Source organism: Peromyscus maniculatus, chromosome 12 (assembly GCF_049852395.1).
Source record: "Peromyscus maniculatus bairdii isolate BWxNUB_F1_BW_parent chromosome 12, HU_Pman_BW_mat_3.1, whole genome shotgun sequence".
Taxonomy (NCBI): Eukaryota; Metazoa; Chordata; class Mammalia; order Rodentia; family Cricetidae; genus Peromyscus; species Peromyscus maniculatus.
In genome coordinates, this window is record NC_134863.1 from 84,096,545 (window position 1) to 84,112,091 (window position 15,547).

General features: G+C 40.5%; 1 protein-coding gene and 1 non-coding gene across 16 annotated transcripts in view; both read left to right on the forward strand.

The window, feature by feature from the left end:
* Ttc3 (tetratricopeptide repeat domain 3) overlaps positions 1-15,547 on the forward strand; it is a 110,752-nt gene that overhangs the window by 60,711 nt on the left and 34,494 nt on the right. For all 15 annotated transcript variants that reach the window (XM_076549266.1, XM_076549263.1, XM_076549265.1 and 12 more), the window contains 6 exons: positions 1,047-1,148; positions 2,676-2,768; positions 9,060-9,124; positions 10,086-10,222; positions 11,986-12,312; positions 14,506-14,757. In XM_076549266.1, coding sequence (XP_076405381.1) covers positions 1,047-1,148; positions 2,676-2,768; positions 9,060-9,124; positions 10,086-10,222; positions 11,986-12,312; positions 14,506-14,757 — 976 coding nt within the window. The remainder of the gene's footprint in view (positions 1-1,046; positions 1,149-2,675; positions 2,769-9,059; positions 9,125-10,085; positions 10,223-11,985; positions 12,313-14,505; positions 14,758-15,547) is intronic.
* On the forward strand, positions 11,697-11,858 carry LOC121821830 (U1 spliceosomal RNA). Its single transcript, XR_006062718.1, has one exon. It is a non-coding gene; the product is annotated as a U1 spliceosomal RNA (small nuclear RNA).

Sequence of the window (15,547 nt, forward strand, 5' to 3'; positions counted from 1 at the left end):
AATTCAGAATGGATTCTGTGAGTGGAGCTCCCAGGTTCTCTGGCTTGATAGCATTTTTATGTCTCCTTCCTTCCCATTCCCCTAGACTTCTTTATATTTATATCTTTGGGTTTTTTGTTTTGTTTTATTTTGTTTTTTGTTTTTTGTGGGGGTTTTGTTTTTGTTTTATGAGACAGGATTTCTTAAAGACCATACTGGCCTCAAAATCACAGAGATCCACCTGCCTCCGCCTCTGCCTCTGCCTTTGCCTCCCGATTAAAGGTGAGCGCCACCACTGCCCAGCTATATCTTTGTTAAATTATATGGAAAACCCGGAGTAACAAAAGTAAATGACGTGGTTGGCTTGGTGACCTGAGAAAGCACACTGACTGGCTCCATTTTCTCCTCTAGCCACTGGAACATAGGAAATAAAATGACTGTTCCCGCCGGGCGGTGGTGGCGCACGCCTATAATCCCAGCACTCGGGAGGCAGAGCCAGGTGGATCTCTGTGAGTTCGAGGCCAGCCTGGGCTACCAAGTGAGTTCCAGGAAAGGCGCAAAGCTACACAGAGAAACCCTGTCTTGAAAAACCAAAAAAAAAAAAAAAAAAAAAATGACTGTTCCCTCTCATTTGTTGCATTTTAAATATGTGTAAAATTTGAATATGAGAATTTAAAGGCCATTGAGGTCTGAATTATCCCTTAGGGACCCAATTCAGGACAAATCTATCACTTGACTGAATGATTAAGTTATTGGTTTACTTAAGAAGGTAGTAGCTGCCCTCTGTCCTGCAGCCTCTAGTTAGTAGGTCAGATGAAATAATGTTCATACAACACGTGATATGTTAGGAAGGATAATGCATTACTTCTGTAAAAGTAAAAATGTCAAGTTCTCTAGTCCATTTGCTAGGCATTTTGGGGAGCAGAAGTATATCACTCCATAGGGAAATACTGTGCCTAATTATATGGTGAATATAAGATCTCTAGTTATCTCAGTGTATACTATTATGAATGTATTGCTATAGACATGTTTTAAATGTTTATTTTATTTTATTTTTTTAATCCCAGGGTTTTATAAGAATTAGCTGCTGCCAATACTGTAAGGTAGAATTTCACATGAACTGCTGGAAAAAGTTAAAAACAACAACTTTCAATGATAAAATTGACAAGGTAAGGCATAAGGTTAGATTTTTGTATTATCCTTGTATATTAATATCTCCCCCCCCCCCCCCGGAAATATTTTCTTTAAAAAAGTCTTTACCAAAGTATATTACTTCCTGGGCATTATGGCCAGAATTAGAATGTTTACATTGCACTAATAACAAGGTAGGAAAGCAATATGTTTATTTTTTCTGAATATAAAGGCAATTACTTAACTTTTACATTTTTATCAGTGTTATCAAGAGTAACCGTTTCAGTACTTGGTTTTAATGTCCATATCTTTTTTTTTATTTATTTTTATTTGCATTGGTGTTTTGCTGCACGTATGACTGTGTCTTGATATCAGATCTTGAGTTACAGACAGTTGTGAGCTGCCATGTGGGTGCTGGGACTTGAACCCAGGTCCTCTGGAAGAGCAGTCAGTGCTCTTAACCACTGAGCCTTCTCTCCAGCCCCTAATGTCCATATCTTAAGTTATGCTCTACTATATTAATTCTCCTGAGATTGTCCAGTTAGTCACCAGAGAGTATTGATGAACAATCAAAGTCTGAAAAAGTCTACTCCCTACCAGAATTTAAGAAACCCACTTAAAATTTATAGTGTTATTTCTCTTGGGTGGGGGCTTCCAGTTATCAAGAACACTTTGAGAGAGGGTATAATTTTATGGTCTAATTTGCATCCATAAAATACACACATAGTCGGTATGGAATTAGCCGAAGACAACCTTCTCTCTTGGGGGAAGGAAGGGGCTGTGTTCTAACTCAGCAGGGGAAGTTACTCCAGTTGGTAGAAGCCGGTTTTCGTGTGGCCAGAGAGGACACTGCGGCTCGGCGCTTGCTGTCGAGTTCCTTCTCCCTCCTTGCTCATGTCCCTTCTCCAGCTGTCCCCTTCCTTTAGTGGTCCCAGACATTTCCAGACTTGAATTCCCCCTACACATCTTTGGATTGCTGTCTTGAGAACGTCACCTCCTGATGATCTCTTTGAAAGTTGTCAGTTGTTGGCCAGGGCTGAGTGGCACAGCTCTGTCCTGGGTGTCTCGTTCTGTTTCTGAAAGCAAAGGTGAAGAGTGGCCTTTCTTGGAACATGCCCCTGTGTCAGGAGGGAAGGGCAGTGGCCAGTCCATGAAAGGACTGAGCTGCTGCCGCACATGGTTCATGTCATGTGAGCTTTGCTTTGACCAAAGCAAGTCATATGGTTAGAACCACACTCAGAAGTACACTCTTTGAATGGTGACATTAGGACTTGCTGAAGGAGGCTATACACTGTGGGTTTTTTTTGTTTTTGTTTTGTTTTGTTTTTTTGAGACTGGTTTCCCTGTGTAGCTTTGGAGCATATCCTGGAACTCTGTAGCCCAGGCTGGCCTCAAACTCACAGAGATCCACCTGCCTCTCCCTCTTGAGTGCTGGGATTAAAGGTGTGTGCCACCACTGCCCAGCTAATACACCATGTTTTAACAAGTCTTTGTGATTATAATGGTGCACATGTACTTACTGGTTTATCCACTGTACACATAACCTTCTTCTTTTAAATCAAAAGGATTTTCTACAAGGAATTTGTCTCACTCCTGACTGTGAGGGAATCATTTCTAAGATTATCATCTTTAGCAGTGGTGGTCAAGTTAAATGTGAAGTAAGTATTCAACAAAATACAAGCTTCATCCATGATACCGTTATTACACCTTTTGAAAACATGGCTTAAGCGTGTGCAGCTGTGTGGCTGGATCTGCATGTTGACAGTGCAGGGGTGTCACGGGGTGCACTGCAGTGAGGCGTTCTCGGTCATCTGGGAGGAGGGCTTTGTGTTTTAGTTCTGTTGTTTTGCTCTTTGATTATGTTTTCTTTTAAGTTCCTCAAACTTAAGATTGATGGGGATGTGGACTTTTAGGGAGCAGGAAGAGTACCTTGAACTTCGCAGCCTGGGGGTAACAGCAGTGAGTAGCTATAATATAGTTATAGTTCGGAGTTTCTGCTTGGTTGTAATTTTTTAAAACTTTTCCCTAAAGTATCTCCTGTTCCTTTTTGGTAAATTACTTCACCACAGCTTCCTGGCTTTTGGGCGGTGTGGGAGGGTGGGAGGTCAGCTGCTGTCAGTTGAGCATTGTCTGGGTGTGCTTCTGAGACACTGGTGTGGGGCGTTTACCCACCACCCCCACAGCTTCCCAGAGTTTTCTTGAGTGCGAGCAGCAGGAAATATTAGATAGAAGGATTTATAGCGGAGAATCTTGCCGAGATAAACAGATAGAAAATAAAGGATAGCCTCGAGAGGGCCTGGAACCTATTCCAACAGGCCCCGACTGTCTCTGGCTCAGGGTTTTTATAGAGACGCCAAGGGGGTGGAGCAAAAGACCTCCTCCCCCAGCACAGCCAAGTGCAGACCATCTCAGACACCTGCACTCAGGCCAGTGGTCCTGATCATCCTCTATTCGGACCTGCTGGGTAAAGCCATGAGGAACCCCAGAACGGGCTCCCACAGGTCCCCCCTTCTTAATATATAAAAAATAACTATTAATGGCTTACAGCAATCTCCATAACTGTTACACCTCCCAGTATGGGAGTAGAGGATGATATAAATGGCATTTCTCTTTTGAATTAGGTCCAAGGTGACCACAGCAGTCTTAGCTGCCTCAAGCCCTTTCTAAACCAAAACTCTTAAGGCGACTACAAACTTAAAGAATCCCTTAGGTTCATCATTACCATTAACAAGTTAACATAAATATCGCTATACATAGTCACAATTCTCTCAATCTTACAACTCAAAGCAAACTCTTAACAGAACCATTAGAATTAGCATATATGGTGCTATATATAGTTAACAATTTTCTCTGTCTTACAACTTTAACTCAGTCATTTGAATTTTCTTGTTAACAGAACATAGGAAAAACTTCGATGTATTCACATCAAACTTAAACATTTCCTCAATTCCACAAAGCCAGGGTGCATTAATATCAATAGGTTTCTGCGAACATAATTCAATCTCATAGCTCCTCCTTTTCTTTATAATTTTTAAGCAAAATCTCAAGCCTAGTTAGAAAACCCAAACTTTTGTTTAAACAGCTCCATTTGTAACACAAAACCAGTTCCATAAGTAATTCCATTTTTACATAAACAGTTCCACAAAACAATTTATAAATCTCCAGTTAATAAAGCATATATGCATATACAAAATTGTATCTTGATTCTAAGTAGAAATATATTTCTTCATTTAAACAGTTCCATTTTTAACCCAATTCCAGAAAACTGTTCCTAGGTCATTACTATAAGTAAGCTCAAAATTGTCCCATTGCAATGAAATCTCTATTGTTCATTTCATTTAAGTACCAAAATTCAAATGATAAATATTGGTACTAGCCTTCCAAATTTGAAGAAATCCATAACCAAAATGTTTTTGTAATTTTATCTCATTTTAAGTTCAAAAAGTTCAAACAAATAAATTCTGGTATCAGGCTTTCACTTCCAAATATGAAGAGACGTTTTTCAACCAAAACTTTTTGCAGTTAATTTTTGTTCAAACAAGCGTCTCTGCAACTTTTGTTCTCACAGACAGACCTTTTTAGTTATAGTAATATTTTAAACCGCACCGTTTTTGCTGTTAGCTCAGGTTTTTCTGTGCTGCGTTGATATTCCACGGATCTCAGCTGCGGATGCCTTGTGCTGGTTCTGGCGTCTGCCATTCTTAGCTTCTTAGCGGCTTCTGGAGCTTTTGAAACCATTCAGACTGCCTACTTTGCAGTCTACTAGGACACTATCTCCTGTGTCTCAGGTGTTTTCACCATATACATTAATAGACTCACACTTAACATTTACACTTTTCAAACCCACATAGCATGTGCTTAAGCATAAACTCATTCAACATTTACACATTTTTACAAACTCACATATTAACATCTACTTATTTATACTTTAAGGAAACTATAGAACTACTTTAGCAAATATATTTCTTATTAATTCTCATGTACTTATATTCATTCCATCTTATTTCTTATTTAAACTTACATTTACAACTAGCATCTTACAAGCTTATTACTACGTCTTAAGACTACCTTAGCTACTTCTTGCAAGCTTATATTCTTAAAGGAACTCTATAGATCTATTTTACAAACTTATATAGGCTACCATTAGCATATATCTAACTTAGCAAACACCTAAAGATTTCTTAACACAGATCTAACAAGACAGAATTTCTACAAACTCACATATCTTATTTTCATTTTTCTACTTCTTACTCTTAATTATCACCATCTCTATCAGAAAGATTCTCTTAACTAGACAGGAAGTACGTACATCATTTCTAAAGTTTACAGTTTATAGTTAGCTTTGTTATAAAGCACTGGGATTTAGTGAGTGTTGTCATTATAGAGTTGTGATACTTGTTGCTAGGGGATTGTAACATTCTCAGGACGAAGCCACACTCCAGAGTTGCCAGTTCTCTCAGCTGTTCCGGACCGGCAGAGATGCACTGTCAGCGGTAGACAGTTTTTAACTAGAGGCTGTCCCTTCACCCAAATTCATAGTAGTTCCCCTAAATGCCTCAATTCAGACAAACGTTTCTATTACAGCAGCACTTTTGGTTTGCTCTACTGAAAAACTTCACTTTATTAGCTTTAACTACTAATGTTATTAGCAGCGGTGATATTTAGCATTGATTTCTTATAAGGAACTTTCAGGTAAAGCAACTCTTTTGTAAGACAGCTAGATTTGTCTGAAGTTTGTTTCCCATCTATAAAGCAGTCATTTCTTTTTTGAATGCCTGTTTCCTTGTCTCCTTATTAGATTTGCAAAGGAATTACTCATTGCAGGCAGTTTGTTCAAAAGGCAAAAAACGTTTTTAATTTCAACAAGTTTTTTCATTTCTAAGACAAAGTTCAGTGTATAAACTGCTTTCCCTTGTTTTAAGGATTTTAAAGTGGCTTGTTTGCTCTTAAAGGTAGCTTTTTGTCATCCAACTGCCGTAGAACTTGTACAGCTATTAGGGTAAATAAGGCATTCTACCAATGGAGCCCCAAACCGCGAAGCACCTAGTTCCGTATCCTTTCAATTTTTCATCGGAACTGATACTTAAACTTAGACGACTTTCCTACTCATTCTTTTAAAAGCTGTATTTTAAGTTTACCATGAACGTATTTTCGAGCTGACAAAAGTGTTTCAGGGCAATGTCGCCATCTTTAGCGGAAAAACTACCTTTCCCATAATGCATTTCCCTTATATCAGTCCATAATATCAGTCCCATATCAGTCCTTTATATCATTTCCCTTATATCAGTCATTTCCCATAGTTCTTTTTGGGTCTGAGAGTCAACTGGTTGGTTCTCTTTTACCAGACTTGCTTACAAATTCTTGCCCGGGAGGTTTAAACCAAGTTTTTTGCTTTTGCAACGGGAGATTTGAACAAGCATTTTACATTTTCAGCTATGGCACATTGGGAGGTTTCTCTTCTCCTCAGCTGGCTTTAACAGGCGTTTCAACTTCATCAGACACTGGCCCCCGAATCAGAACCACACCTGCCTCGTTAGCAGGCATTGAGGCTGGCATTTCTGATAGCAACTTTCCTCGGGGCTTGTGTTTGCCTTAGCCAGTCAGTGAAAAGCAAGATCATTTACAACAGCTTTTCCATTGCTCTTTCAGAGATTTTCTCCCACTGATCTTCTCATTTTGCTTGTTCCTTCCCCCCCAGATGCAGAGCTTCAGCTATCTGTCTGCGGCTCTGTTCCTCTGCTAGCTGCCTTTGGAGGTAGGGGCTTCTTTTTCTCCCCCCGAATCTGCCTCAAACTCTAGCAGCTTTGTCAGGTCATGTCAGTTGAAACAAAGCTTTCTCAAAGAGGTGCTTTCTCTGACAGAAAAGCAAGCTTTACTCCTGGACAGTTCTGTTTTGCCCTGGCTGGGATCTTTCCCCAGACAGCGTTCTGACTCGGCAGCACGACTGCTTCAGACACAGTTCAGCTTTACTGTTTTCCCAGAAAGGTCCTTTCTCTGATAGGAAAGCTTTTTCTCAGAGTTCTTTTTGCAGCTGTGGACCTATCAACCCAGGACTTGTAGGAAAGCAGACAACTGTGCCGTTCCCACCGGCTTTAGCTTTGTTTATTAGCAGTTTTCCCCCTGGGTCCTGCACCTTCCTGCCTCAGCTCTGTGCTCCAGGAAGTTTGCAACTGCAGGAATCCTAGTATCCCCGAAATGCACTCCAACTCAGAGACGCTGACCAGTCGCCTCTGGGTTTTTGGTCAGAAGCTAGGGTACAAAGCTAACAGTTTGCATTGCTTCAGGGGATTCTTTGCATTAGGAAGATCAGGAGCACCTTTTCATTCTGAAAGGCTCACTCAGACAAAACCCTTGATGCCTCCGCTCGGCTGTAACTGTGAAGTTTGGCTTTTTGCTTTTCTCAGGTAAAATTTCCTGCCCTTTTGGGCTCTCTGTAGCTCTTTACCCACACTCTCCCAAGCGTTTCCCTCAGGGTAGTCTGACCCACTGTCTTTTACTAGCTTGAAGAGACAGAGCTTAGAAGATGCTTTTAGAAACTTGTTCCAGCCTCCTGCATTGCAGGGAGGATTGTTAAAGCTTGAAAACTTAGAGAGGTTTTGCTGTCTTAAATTTGTTGTTTTCCCTTAGAGCTAATCACAGGTGGTCCCCATACTAATATCTTCAGGTGATTCTAATTTTTGTCCTCTCTCAGAAGGACAAATTTAGTTTTTAAGTTTAAGAGCTCTTGAGAAAGATTAAGGCTTTTTAGAGATTTTCCCCCCCAAATTTTCCAAGAAAAGCTTTAGAGTTTAAGAGAAAGATTTTTTCCCCCCAGGAGAAAGACCAACTTTTCCCAAAACTTCCCAACTTTAAACTTTGACTTCTTACACCCCCATTTTTGCCTCAGGGAGAAATTACTTTCTCCTGCCGCTTGGACTTGGCATGTCAGCTGTCCCCAGGTCAAAAGCTTCCATAGGAAACTTTTTCTTCCCCATAAGCTCAAAGAAGAGCTTTTTTACTACCCGAAAAGCCCAAAGAAAGATTTTTTTCCCCAGTTTGCTTTCAAAGCCCCCAAAGTTAGAAAATTGACGAGTTTTTCTGTCTAGTTGCCTTACTTATTTTTTCCTACACAATCTTACACTTCTAAGTTTTTCCTACACTATATTACTACCCTATACCTTATACTTATCACAGATAGAATTTGAGAAAGGGATAGAAGATAGAAAATTGACAGAAGAGAATTTCGCTGCAGCATCGGACATCCTTCCAGTCCGCTTTCCTTTTCTCTCGAGGATAAAACCCCTGCCTTCCCAAAAAATATATATAAAAATATATATATTCCATAACACCGGCATGCCTTTCCACTGGCAGGGCTGACTCAGCACTTTCACCAAAAACTCTGTAATAAAACTATTATTTTCCTTTATCTTTAGTCCCTATTACTTTGTCTTAAGTCCCTGTTCATTTGTCTTTAGTCCCCTCTTTTTTGTTCCCCCTTTTTTTCTTCAGTCCCTTTTTTTCTTTTTTCTTTAGTCCCTGTTCATGGCACCATTCTGTGGGGCGTTTACCCACCACCCCCACAGCTTCCCAGAGTTTTCTTGAGTGCGAGCAGCAGGAAATATTAGATAGAAAGATTTATTGCGGAGAATCTTGTGGAGATAAACAGATAGAAAATACAGAATAGCCTCGAGAGGGCCTGGAACCTATTCCAACGGGCCCGGACTGTCTCTGCTCCAGGGTTTTTATAGGAACGCCAAGGGGTGGAGCAAAAGACTCCTCCCCCAGCACAGTCAAGTGCAGGCCATCTCAGACACCTGCACTCAGGCCCGTGGTCCTGATCATCCTCTATTCGGACCTGCTGGGTAAAGCCACGAGGAACCCCAGAACGGGCTCCCACACACTGGTTACTTGTGGTGCTCTGTGTCATGGCAGTATGAGAACAGTTCTGGATATCTTTGTTTTATTTAAAGTTTGAACACAAGGTCATCAAAGAGAAGGCTCCTTCTAAACCTGTCCTGAAACAGAAGTGCTCCAGGTAAGACTTGACATCAAACAGTAGTTGATGATGTAGTCTCGTAGAAGAGAATTATATCCAAGTTGTGTACACAAAACAAATAAGTATTGAAATTGACTTTTATACATACTTAAAACTAAAAAGAACTAGCCTGGAATGGTTAAATACTAAAAACTTGAATGAATATAATTAGTGATTATGGGTAAAATTATGACATTTCACATTGTGATGTATGTTTGTTAACAGATTTGGCACTTAGGTAGAAATGATAAATTCACTCTTGGTTGTTTTAGCTTTAATTCCAAAACATTTAAAAAAAAATTTCATGTATTCAGCAAACATTTTCAACCAATAGCTAGTTCTTACCTTGAAATTCTCAGTGTATTATCTGAACTATTTATCTCTATGCATCTTTGTTCAGACTAAATAATTCCAATCCTTTTTTCTTTTCTTTCTGGTCCCGCTTCTTGTTTTTCATTCCAAAAAGTGATTCTTCTCTCTTTTATTTATGTCATTTGTGACCAAGAAAAACAAAAGAAAAGATGGATACAATTATTTGTTGGAAATATTCCACTGTAACCACATCAACAAAATTATCATGTTGTAGGGCATTATTGGTTTATTATGCGATGGGGCTTTGAAATGAGAAGTTACACATGTGATCTTGCGGACTTCTCTTTCCTTCTGTACTGACTACTCAGTTGTTGTATACCTAGACGTAGCATCCCATCCATGTGGTTCCATTTGTTGCATCCTTAGATAGATCACTTACTTGTTGACATGCTTGTTTTCATAAAGTAACTTCCTTATTTTGACTGAATTGATGTTGTAGGTCAGTAGTTTTTGTGTTGAACAGAAATTGTAGGACAGGTTCTAATTTTAAAAAACCTATTGGTTGGAGAATGTTTCTATACCAGACAGGAAAATAGCTCACTGAGTTCATAACAAAGGTAAATTGTCACTGACTGCAAATGTCTATCAGCCTAGAGAAGTTAAGACTGAAAGAAGACAAAAAATTGAAGAGAAAGATCCAAAAACAAGAGGCCAAAAAATTAGCACAAGAACGAATGGAAGAGGACTTAAGAGAAAGCAATCCACCCAAAAATGAAGAGCCAGAAGGTATTCAGAAGTGCAAGTTGTGAAAATCGTGTGTACCTGTCTCAAAGTACAAATACGAATTCCCATTTTATATGTCTTCATACTAATTTTTACTGAATCGAATATCGATTTTAGTTAGAGTTAATATCCCAAACCAGATTTTTGTTAGTATCTTAATACTGCGCTCTACTAGCCAAATGGTGGATCGTACCTGCAGTCCTGGGATTCAGGAAGCTAAGGCAGGCGCATTACCATGGCTTTGAGGGCAGCTTGGAATACATAGCAAGACTGCTTCAAAAAAGCAGACCCAAAACCAAGTGCAGCCCGCTGTTACTCTGGGATAAGTAGGCTGGTGTGGAGCAAACTTACTCTAGAGCGAAACCCCGGGGCGCTGGCTCTGAGCAGACCACTTCTCTGGTGATGGCGGCGTCCCTGAGCTGCTGCTTACCACGTGTGACAGGGCACTGTGGGTTGTGCTCAGTGGGTCCAGGTCCAGCGTCCTGAACGAAGTTAGTAATTGTCCGGAATAATGTTGAGTTCTGAGAGTCAGCTCTGCAGTCAGTTCGGCAGTTTGCCCTTTCAGTTGATTCTCATTACTGAGCAGCACAGGAAGGTCCCACAGGTAATTTTCCTGGTCCTGGGAATAGCTCACATACTTATTTTCAGTTTTGAGTTGAAATAGCGTTTCCCCATTTTCTTTTTTTTTTTTTTTTTTTTTTTTTTTTTTTTTTTTTTTGGTTTTTCGAGACAGGGTTTCTCTGTGTAGCTTTGCGCCTTTCCTGGAGCTCACTTGGTAGCCCAGGCTGGCCTCGAACTCACAGAGATCCGCCTGGCTCTGCCTCCCGAGTGCTGGGATTAAAGGCGTGCGCCACCAACGCCCGGCCCCCCCCATTTTCTATTGTATATTCCTCAGATGAGATATTTTCCATTTGCTGTTTGAGTTTTCATCTGCCTAGTATTTGGAAAATGCCTCAAAAGTAAATAAATCAAAATTATCATACTGAATATTTTCAGCAATATATTAATTTTGTTTGCTTCTTCTGTACTAAACACATTACATCTAAAGTTTATTGGCCAAGCTAGGTTAGAATATTAGAGAAGAAAGCTTATTTTAGAGGAAATAAGATTTTAAATGCTGTTACATAAGTGATATGAAAAGAAGATCATCAAGTATTTGCTCTGGAATCTGGAGTGTGTGGATTGAACCCAGGTACCTGGCAAGTGCAGTGAACATGGCTCAGCCCAGCCCTCTGCTTAGTCTTGATTTGAGGCTACTTCACTCAGTTGCTCAGGTTGGCGTTGGCTGCTGATGCAGAACTTACAGGCAGAGTGAGCCTTGAACTTTTGGTCCTCCTGCCTCAGCCTCCCAAGTAGCCTTTTTTTTTTCTCCTCATTTTTTGGCTTAATTGAACTCTGCTGCCTTTTCAGAGATACTATTAAATACGTGTATACCAAATATAAAGTTTCCTGAGTTGTTCATGTCAGTAACAAATCAGACCTTACCAGGCCAGGGAGACACCAGAATCACAAAGTTGGTTTTTCCAGGGCAAGGCTGATCCATTGCCCTCCGGATGTGCTCATCCCTCTGATTTCCCCAAATGCGCGAAAACTGGCTGCATAATCTGTGGTAGTGGGGACTGCATTCACCATCTCTCCTGTAGAGACAACAACAAACCCCAGAAGTCAGCTGTGCCTTATGTTACTGTGCATGCTACATTATCTTCTTGCAAGTTTGTATAATTGCAAATTAGTCCTACTTAACCCCTTACCTTTGTTTTCCCTAGAAACTGTAGACAGTGGTCAGAGTTGTCAGTTTCTCGATGATAGAATCCTGCAATGCATAAAGCAGAATTCAGACAAGATAAAATCGGGTATATTGAATACTTCGACGCTCCTCAAAGAGCTGCTGTCTTGGAAGGTTCTGAGCACAGAAGACTACACAACATGTTTTTCTAGCAAGAATTTTCTCCGTGAAGCAGTAGACTATGTTATCCGTCACTTGGTTCAAGAAAAGAACAGAGTAAAGACTCGGATATTTCTGCATGTTTTGAGCGAGCTGAAAGAGGTAGACCCCAAGTTGGCTCCCTGGATCCAGAGACTTAATAGTTTTGGTATGTACCTTTAAATTCTAGAGTGCTGTTGTTTAGAAGGAAGAGTAAATGCAGGCCTAAGACCCCTTTTTACTTTATTGTCTTATTACTTTTGATGTTTTAAATGCATGACTGCATTTTTATATGGTTAAAGATTCTCTCCCCACACAGGTGTTTTTAGGTTATACTGTAAACAGGTGTTAATATACTCTTTCAAAAGATGAGAATAGGAAAGGCAGGCTTAATTAGGTAAGCTATTTGTGAATGTGTAAACCAAGTCAGAAGTAGATCGAAATGTGTGCAAGTGTACTGTGCAGTCTGTCAGTACAGTGGTTGTAATGTGTGCAGATGTACTGTGCAGTCTGCTTTGCTGAGAAACAGAAATGGAAAATTCAGATTCCATGAAAAAAAGTTTAAAAGAACCAGTAGGTGTTGTTAATTACCAAGAAATTGGGGGGCTGTACTTGCCTGTTGTGAATGGCAGGTTTGTACAGTGCTTTCCTTCTGTTCTGATTGGCTGCTTTGACTGAGAGAAGGAAAGGAGAGGAAACCTCCCTCATTGCAGGCCAGAATTGTAGAGGCCATGGTTGCTTGACACCAGGTGAGGGTGCTCTTGGCCTTAGGAAGGCAGGGTTAGGATGATGTCTAGGACGGTGACTGGTCAGGCACAGTACATGATCAGTCAGCAGCTGTTGATAAAGACTAGGAAGGGACCCTCAAAAGAAAACAGTGCCTCTCAAATAGGTCCAGGGATGCGGCCCGCGTGGCCTCTGACAAAGACCTAATGACGTAACGTCTGGGCTGTAAAGCTAAACACCTAGGTCTGCTTAGGTCTCATTGGTTTCAGGTCCCAGAAAATTACTCCTAAATGCTAAGGTTGTCACTGGCGTCGAACCGATAAGCAAATTAAGAAGTCACTGCTTACATTATTTGCTATAGAGGATAGACTCAAGAGTTGAAGAAGTAGTCCGATCTGGGTTATGCTACAGAGGCTGGAGGAGCAACCACTATTCTTGGTTGTAAATGCATCATTTGAGGCTTGCAGTCCTCACCAGCAGGAGAATCCAAGTTCTTTTGATGTAGTCCGAGTTTATTCTGAAGACAGTAAGTATGTATGCATAGTTTTACGTTCTAAAGTGAGCTTAAGCTCTTCTAACCTTTACACATTTACTTAATAAAGTAAAAAACATATTTGCTTAATAAAGGAAATAATTTCCAGTTCATGGAATTTTACTTCCTTTTCACAAAAGTCCATATAATGGAATCACTCATGTGTATGTTTAATTTAGAAGCCAATTTATTTGATCAGTTAAAAAGGGATGGAGGAAGACATAGATTGCAATGTGAGAAAATGAGCTTTGCATAGTGATACTGTCTGCTTACATTCACACGATTTGTCCCTATTAGAGACTGGACAGGGCGTGTGAGTGCATCTCACTGGCAGTTTTCTGAAACTTTTATTGAAGGTATAGTTTATGCCACCATGGATTCTTGTGTTTAAAGATGCAGATTTCTCATATCACATGACTTCAATAAGCTAAGTATTTTGTCTAGAGGAATCAGCCACCAGAATAATTTTAAGGGAATGGTCTCTTGTTGACTTGACCCCTAGGCCTATGATGAGGGTGCCCATGAGGTATGAAAGAAAGTTGATCCAATTTTGTTTTGCTCTTCGGAGGCATTGTAAGGAGAGGGCTTCCTTGTCACTTATGTGGAGTATACGGGGTTGGAGGAAGAGGGTGAGAAGAAGCCTTGGTATTTTGGAAGATAAGAAGCAACTCTTGGAAGTGTTAGAGGAGTCTATCCCAAATAGTTCTTTTCAAGGCATTTGGGAAGATTGTGTATTACTGACATCTTGTTGGTATGGAATACATACAGGAAAACATTGTAAAATCTTGGCAATTCAATTAGAAATGAAAGTCAAGAATTAGTGAAAAATGATACGATTTTAAGGGACCTTAGTGTCAATCATATTTTAACAATAGAACTGTTTTGCTCACCTTCCTCAACTACTAAAGAATTGTTATAATTATCATCTCAGTGTTAAATCATGTTTGTGAAATGCACAATAGTTTTGACTAATTTATCAAGTATTTACATATTTTCACTGAAAACGTATGCACACTGTAAATAGAACTGTTCAAAGGATGTGATAGTTGGGGATTTTGCTGAAGAAGTTTCAGCTTCTGTGATTTGGACTTTGTTCTGTTGCAGGCTTAGATGCCACAGGACCGTTTTTTACTCGGTATGGAGCATCTCTCAAGGAACTCGATTTTAGCGTTATGACTTTCCTCTGGAATGAGAAATATGGCCATAAACTGGGTTCTATAGAAGGAAAGCAGCTGGATTATTTCTGTGAGCCAGCGTCCATGAAGGAAGCCCGCTGTTTAATATGGCTGCTGGAAGAGCACAGAGACAAGTTCCCAGCCTTGCACAATGCTCTGGATGAGTTCTTTGATATAATGGGTATGTGAAACAAGTTTAGGTCTGTATTATCTCATGGTGTGGGTTGGGGAAAAGCTATGAAGGACCTAGCTTATTACATACTTAATGACAAAGACGGTGATATTTTGTGTGTGTCTTAGATGTCCGTGTTTTCTTGCTGGGTGGAGTGGGAGGGGTTGAGAGTCTTAACGGAAGGAAATGGGAAGGATGCTGAGGGCTTAATAAGGTCCTGCCTCGGGTTCTTCCTCTGCGAAGTCTGGAATAGGGATAGTCTGAGGGGGGCTGCGGGTGTGGATGTGGACAGGTGTGTGTGGAGCTTAGAGACTACGGCGGGAGGAAATGGAATAGAGTTAAGGTTGGCAGAACAGCCAGATAGATGTCCATGGGACATCCTGTGGTAATTGCGTTCTCTCTTAGCCTCCAAGTCTGTACATTGTTAGGCATGAACTTTCCGGCTTCCTGCTCTTTGGTTTTGAGTGAGGAGTTCTGACCCTGCAGCACTGTCCTGTGTCGGAAAGTTGAGTGCAGTGCAAGGCACTTACTCATGTTTGGGTTTTTTTTTTGGGGGGGGGGTGGTCGTTTGTTGGTTTTTTGAGACAGGGTTTCCCTGTGTAGTTTTGGGGCCTGTCCTGGATCTTGCTCTGTAGAGCAGGCTGGCCTTGAACTCACAAAGATCCTACCTCTGCCTCCCGAGTGCTGGGATTAAAGGTGTGTGCCATCCCTCCCAGCTTATATTTGCTTCTTATTAAAGAATGTCCCTTCCTGACTGAAAGAGATACAATATTTAATAGCCCAGACTTACTGCCATTAG